Source organism: Alternaria triticimaculans (assembly GCF_023758025.1).
Source record: "Alternaria triticimaculans strain BMP 0046 chromosome Unknown scaffold_66, whole genome shotgun sequence".
In the NCBI taxonomy this organism is placed as follows: Eukaryota; Fungi; Ascomycota; class Dothideomycetes; order Pleosporales; family Pleosporaceae; genus Alternaria; species Alternaria triticimaculans.
Genome location: NW_026056023.1, coordinates 1 through 7,572, shown reverse-complemented (window position 1 = coordinate 7,572; position 7,572 = coordinate 1). Strand labels below are relative to the sequence as shown.

General features: G+C 54.1%; 1 protein-coding gene across 1 annotated transcript; it reads left to right on the top strand.

Moving 5' to 3' along the window:
• Positions 1 to 2,517: 2,517 nt before the first annotated feature.
• Positions 2,518 to 7,319, top strand: J4E78_011067 (uncharacterized protein; the record flags this gene model as incomplete). The annotated part of the gene is made up of 3 exons (XM_049371639.1): positions 2,518 to 2,669; positions 2,724 to 2,789; positions 2,843 to 7,319. The coding sequence occupies 3 exons, from the start codon at positions 2,518 to 2,520 to the stop codon at positions 7,317 to 7,319; spliced, it is 4,695 nt and encodes a 1,564-aa protein (XP_049216642.1).
• Positions 7,320 to 7,572: the final 253 nt, after the last annotated feature.

The window sequence follows — 7,572 nt, the reverse complement described above, 5'->3', positions numbered from 1 at the left end:
TTCCCCCCCCCCCCCCCCCCCCCCCCCCCCCCCCCCCCCCCCCCCCCCCCCCCCCCCCCCCCCCCCCCCCCCCCCCCCCCCCCCCCACAGCCGGGAGCCTTGACGAGGGACTCTCAGCGCGATGGCCCTGTGCACTGGTGCGGCCGCCTCAGCCCTACCAGCCTTGGGTCGCACGGCTCTTTGGATCACCATCGCAGGGGCGAGATAAATGTTCGACTGCAACGATTCTTCAGAGTTTACGACTGTCTTCATCGTGTCGCTCCAGCTTTCATCCTCACGCCGAGAATACGCTGTTGCTCCACGGCACCCTGTTGGCCTAACAGCCAGTCATGAAAGAAAGCACATGCATTGCCTAACCATCATCAAACTCAACTCACTGGGTGGATAGAACATGGCCGTAGCACATGGCTGCACTTGTGTCTCATCTTGGGTTCATGCACACCTGATGTGCTGATTTCAAAAGGAAGATAACAGGGTTACTCTCGTAATTGCGCCTCGATCAGTTCGCACCAGCGGTGGGATGTGCGAAATGGCTCAGCGTTGCCACGATTATGGGCGTGACCTGGGCTGAATAGAAAGCGGACTGCGCTAAAGTATACAAAACAACATACTGGACAGCATACTGTTATGGCGTCCACTTCTAGAAGCGCGCACAGCACTGGCTAGTATTTCTTGGAGCCATGAGCTTTGCATGCCCTCGACCTAAAGATCCCCTGTGATCTCGCCTGCGATGCAGAACTGGGCCAGCTCACCATATTTTGAACGTGCTATGGCTGCCTAGCCTACTACATATGTGCCGGTTGCGGGGTGATAATGAAGAAGTACCTTGGAAGGGTCCGCTGGATAAGGCCTTTCCTGACGCAGGGACACTGTAGGCCAATTCGAAGATCGACGCCGAAGAACAGTCTCAAGCGCGAGCAAGCGGATGAGCGGTCGAGGCAACCCGAGACTTCTGCCAAAGTAAATGCTATCAATATCGTGTATGGTCCTACACCCTCGTCCCAGTCCTCCTAAGTACGGTCGGTGAAGCGTCTAAGAGGTGTAGCATGTACAGCCTGTGCCGTGCCTTCCAAGGTTATATACAGAGTGTTGCTAGCAGTAGTGTTGGGTGCGAAGGCATTCGTCGTGGGTTCGTTTGCGACTCATCGTAGGCAATCGTCGTGGCTGTGGTCGTACTTTATCGAAAATGTTAGTGTCGCGCTTTCAGTACATCAGCGAAGGGTACCTGGCGATCGCAATATGCAGCCAAGTCGACTGAATGCGAGGTATTAAGTCGCACCGATGCATGTGCTCCGTTAATGCATAGCTGCTAAGAAGTGGCACTGCATTGGTATTGCCCGCCGGGTTGACATAGTGTTGCGGCGGAACACGCGATGGGCCACGCGAGGACGCGCCCGCATCTGGCGGCTTGGCATTCATAAAGAATCACGTGCAGATAGGCTCCGACAATCTTGCGAGAGTTCGTGCTGACATGAACACTGCGCCATTGACTTTCGCCAACAATCAAGGGCTGTATATTGATGAGGCAGCAATCTAACACTGAGTTCGCCGACTGACATGTTGGACCCAGCTTCTTCGGTAGACAGGTACCAGGTACCGAAAAGCATGCAGACCTGGGACGACGACCCGACCTTTCAGTAACAACGACTGATGTGTGCTGACGCGAGGATGCTGCCAGATCGCGTTCGAGACATGGTATTTCTGCGCAGCTTCCAGAGCCCCGGTCCTATCCACAGGCCTGGACTCCCGTGAAAATCGGGAAGCCGGCTGAGCCGATGCGGTACCCTCGTTTCATCCTCGACATAGCTTCTCGACTTCCAGCTAGACTGTGGCAATGCAGCGAGTGCAACTACCTCGTATCTCAAGATTTGTTCGTATGTACATGTAGCAGGAACCAGGCCTGTTACTTCCTTTTTCGGGCGCGAAGGTTCTACAATGACGTAAGTACGCATCGGTGCTAGTCAGCGCTACTCAAGCAGTCAATACTCTACCCAACCTCTCCTTTTTGTCATAAGGGTATCTCAACCACGACCAAACCGATCGTGTTCGCCTCTTCGCCATGACGCTTCGACGCATCATCATTGCTCCCGCTGCCAAATCTGAAACCGGCGCCTCGGCCTACAAGAAGAACTCGTTATTTATGGAGATGCAGCGTCTGTGCGGACTTCGGGTGCCACGCCAAACTCAATGAACACGAGTTCCTACCCTAGATGCATGCTAATAGCGCAGGTACCGGCGATCATGGTGCCGTAGTCGCTTGTTGGTGCCCTGCTAGAACAACCCTAAGTGGATAGGTTGACGAATTTCTCCCAGATTTCGCCCTGATGAAGTTTGCGGCCTTAGTCCAGCATGGCCAGCAATTTGGGTATTCGGGCTCGGATAAGGCGATTTCTCCCGTGCTTCTAGTCGGTTTCTCGATTTGGGTACTTTGACCAAAAGGTCGGGTTCTGCTCTTTTTGTTCTTTGTTACATTACTCTGCGGATTTTACCCCTCTCTTTCCAAGGGAAGCATCGAGTATGCGTTCATTCTTTCTTCTGCCGTTGTTTGCTCTACTGCAGATATGTCAGGCTTTCAGCTCGCCGGATATTTACAAGCTCACGCAGCCTGGGGGTGCGAGTCCAGATTTGGGTGAAGATAGCCAGCCAGCTACTGTACCATCGCAATCAAGGTAAGAAGATCAAACGCATGGTATGATGTCTCTTCACTAACTTGACAATGATAGACATGCAGCTGGACCGGACTCTGGGCTGAACATTTTTCTACCGAGCTACAAAGCAGACCCCAATTGGTGAATCCCGTCTCACCAGACACGCGCATATGCAAAAGTTAACACCAGTCCAGGCTTCCTCTGACACTGTCTCTCAAGACAGTCGGTCTGCAAGTCAAGGTCATTCAGTCGCTCAATATCTCTTCACAATGCCGGAATCTACTCATCTACACCTCTCCGAGCGTGAGCTACAGCCCGAGCTCTGCGGATGTCACGACCTTGACCTCTTTCGTGGCGAAGGGTGGAAGACTAATCTTCATGAACCAAGTACCTACAGCTCTCCAGGCTCTTGCTGGTGTCTCTGCGTCAACCGTAGACACGAGCGGTGCTCGATCCGTCCTGCAGTTGACGAACACTGAGACACCGGCGCAAGCTCTCCAAGGTTTTGACTTCACCGAGTACTACGATGTCAACATGCCATTCTTTGAAAACTACACCGAGACAGGTCTGATCAATGTTGGCTATACACCTATCAACGGCTCTCAAACGCTCGGCAAATACCTGGTCCGCAATGATGGTGTCGACAGCGCAGACACATCCGCTACCAGCGCAGCGATCGTCAAGCACCAGCCGTCAGGCGCCAGTGGATACGTTTACAGCTTCGGTATGGACCTTGGATACTTGTACATTCAGGCCCAAGCTGAGGCCGGTGGGTATTCGCCATGGTACGACGGACACTACTACCCCGGATATGACATCGGGACTCGCGTCATCAAAAACATCGTCACCACAAGTCCTCATTTCGTGAGCCTGTGGTCTGTCCCGTACAACAAAGGACTTGCCTTCACTACTACCTGGGACATCGACACCTACGTTTCCTATCCCCACGGTCAGGGTATTGCGGCCGCAGCACAAGACCGGGGTGCCGCAGGCAACTTGAACCTTCACACCAAGTATATCACCGACGCCTATGAGACCGCGTACTTCCAGTATGGCGTTCCCTACATCTACCAGATCAGTGGATTCCGAACGGCCCCAGATGGAAACCCGTTCATCGACTTTGGTAGCCACACTGTCAGTCACTCGCCCAATGCGGCGGGCTTCGATTACGGTACGCTTCAGGAACGGTTCATCGAAGGAACTGATGCCGGTTATTACCCGGTCATTCACCAGTGCGGACCCAATGCTGACGGTACACCCACCAATGGAGAGGTCTGCACCAAGGGAGGTACCAGTGGACTCTCTTTCTACACATCAGGTGCTTCCGCATCTGGGGAGGTCCGTGTGAGTGCTTGGTTGATCCGACACATACTTCACGATGAGTTCAAGACTGGCTACAACATGACCACCTACCGTCCGGGTAACCTTGCGTGGAGTAAGTACCAGGCCACCCACTGCGTCGCCAACGGCATCATCGGCGGTTCTTCATGCGCAGGCAATTCGCACCTGACCCACCTTCCTTTCCAGGTTACACACAACCGCGAGTCGTTTCAGGAGCTTCCTTACTACGAGTTTCCGCTCCAGTGGTCTGATGGTGACGGCAACATGAGTAGTGCCGACTTTCCAGGCTCAGACTTTGCGAATCAGATCAAGTACATTGAGAAGATGGCACGGTATGGCGGACACTACAACATCTTGATCCATCCTTCAGACGCCCTATTCGATAAGATCCAGATTCAGCGCGCGCTCCATGATAGGGTACGTCCTTATGCAGTCTTCTTCAACCAGACAGGTATGGCAAACTGGTGGACCAACAGGGATCGCGCGATTGTAGACATCACAGCAGCGGACAACTCATCCGCAGTGATAACAGTCCGCTTGGACGGCCGCACGGACGGACTTACTCTGCAGGTTCCACAAAACTATGCTATACAGTCTGCCTCAGGCTCTCTCTCGGTCTGCCAGCAACCCTCCTACGACAAGACCACGAATGCGGTTGTACTGCGAAACACGGCAAAGGGACTTTACACCCTCTACTTCGCTGTCGGGGCCAGCAACGCAACCGCCTCTACATGCCCTGACTTCACGCCAAAGCCGATTGGCGATACGGAGTGCATAGCATGGGACGTGATGATTGACGACTTCCTCGAACTCTACTTTGGCAGCAACAACGTCAATCTACTCCTCTTGCAGACAGCTGCGACTGGACTTTCGTCAAACAACGTCGATGGTACCTTGCAGCTCACTGCGACCACTAACAGCGGCGTCAACTCGTACTACACGGAGATCTCACGTTTCTGTTTCGACGCCACCGTCTACACCCATTTGTACTTCGACATGGTCGCTCCTCTAGGAAGCACTTTCTACGTGCAGCTCGTTTCGTACGACACTGGATGCAACTTCGAGCAGCCAAGTGCAACATACTTGGACGTCACCAGATACGCCCCTGCCGATGGCTCGAACCATACTGTCACCATACCACTAGCCGACTTCAAGGGACAAGAGATGAAGCACGTCCGCGGAATACGCATCGGAAACATCTCGCCAGCACAGACACCCATCTACATCGACAATCTCAAGATCCAGAAGCGATGTGTAACAGCACCAGGAGAGGACCGTACCCCAGGCCTTGCCATCGAGTCATTCCAGAATGTTGATCGATGGATCACTGGTATCAACAACATCTTTGGTCAGACCGACTACAACAACTCGATGACGTTCGCGAAGCTTTCCGAGCTAGGAAGAATGCAGTTGCTGCCGTCGAGCGCAGACTCGTTCTTCTACACGGATACCATGGTCGATGGAGCTACCTTGAATGCTACTGCTTACACTGGTGTCTCTTTGAACGCGCGCGGCCCACCCGGCGGCTCTTTCGATGTGGTATTGAGCTCAGGCGATGGCAAGACTACCACTGTCAACACCAGGTCTTACGCCACCATAGGCCAGGATAACTTTTCCAACATCACCATTCCCCTCACGGCATTCTCGGGTATCAACACCGACTCCGTCAGCCGCATTACACTACGTAACTTCACGCCCAACGGCGGTTCATCTGCCAGCAACTTCACCATGAGATGGATCTCTCTTCTTGGCGGACCTTCTACAATCGGCGCCGGCCCACGTTGCCCAGCCCCGACTGGCTTTGTTGTGCTGAACTTCTGTGACCCAAATGAGTTCAAGACGCAGACCAACGCTTTGGGTGCGGCTATCTCCGACGACCGAACGATGCAATCCTACAAGCAGACTAGCCGCGGATACGTCGACCTTGTACCCAAAGACACGACATCCTACTTCTACTCACTGCTCGCAAAGCCTTCCGAATGCAGAGCGGTGAACAGCTCTTACGACGCGATAATCCTCACTGTCTCAGGCCCGCAAGACGCGACCGCCAATATCGGTTTCAGATACGGAACCGATGGTTGCGGTACCAATGTAGTCACGTCTTATGTTCCTATCACATTCAACGCCGCGTCGACACAGCTTACGATTCCATTCTCTCGCTTCCCAGCTACCTTCAACCAGGAATACCTTCAGTCGTTCGTTATGACGAAATTCAATTCCCCTGGATCGATGTATCGCATCCACTCCCTGGTCTTCACAGGACCGGCGGATAGCCCCGGTTGCGCGCTCTGCTCAGGTACCATCCTGAACACTTGCACGTTCGTACCGGAAGTCCCGCGAGTCAACCGACTCCTCGGCCAAATGACCGATGAAGGATCTCTTGCTTCGTATTCCGTCGATAGCGACGGCTCGCTCGTCTTAGGTTCTACGAGTGGCTCATACTGGTACTCCCAGTTCGACAACAGCGGATGCTACAACGCGAACACGCTAAACGCAACGGGTATCCAACTCTCCGTCGCCGCTCCCGCAGGCACCACATTCCGTGTCACGATGCGCTGGAAGACAGACGAAGAGTGCACCACACTCTCGCCCCCCTCCTCCGTGCCCATCACCTCCTTCGTCACATTCACCAGCGCCGACGCGTACCAAGTCGCACAGATCCCCTTTGCCGACTTCTCCGGCATGAACACCAGCAGGCTCGACAGCGTCGCGCTCTCAGCATTCAACCCCTCCGACGTCGACGTCAAAGTCGGCTGCATCAGTCTGATCAACGTCGCCGCCACGCCCTCGCTTCAAACATGCAACTGCCCCGACGACGCGTGGCTGAACTACTGCACACCAGGCGTTGCGAACCGCAACAACCACGGCTACGTCCAAAGCGACGACGGCACCATGGAAGTCGCACCCGTTGTCACAGACGGCGCTCTAGTTCTCCAACCCAGTGTATCAGGCTCATACTGGTACTCGCTGCAGAACTGCGCCGACGTCTCCACATCCCAGTACCTCGTTCTCAACGTGACGGCGAGTGCAGGCGCGAGCTTCAACGTGCAGCTGCAGAGCGGCGGGTTTGGCTGCGATGGCCAGACTGCGATACAGAGGCTTAGTGTTGCGACTGCGGCGTATGGCAGTATGAATGGGAGTCCGGTTGTGCTGAGGATCCCGCTGAGCGATTATACGAAGATGAATAATGGCGCTTTCTCGTTGAGCAAGATTGATGCTGTTGCGTTGGAGGGGTTTAGTGCGGAGACGTCGAGGTATCTGATTCATTGCGCGTACTTTAGTAGTGGGGGTGCGAATGGGACGGTGGTGGGGAATGGGTCTGCGACGTAAAATAGTGCCTGATATAATTCAATCGTATTGTTTACTTCATCATGCCATTGAAATGATAGTGATTGGCGAGCCTACCTATGAAGCAACGTGAGTTGTGCCAGCTCACACGTGTCAACTAGATTGCCGTCGATCAATCGTATACAGCAGGGATACCTTTGTTCTTGCTCACATGTTCGGTAGTTGAAGCTGCATGCGCTTCGCGATAGCCTAGAGACGCGAGGCGCATCGTCTTTCCCCCCCCCCGCCCCTTCTC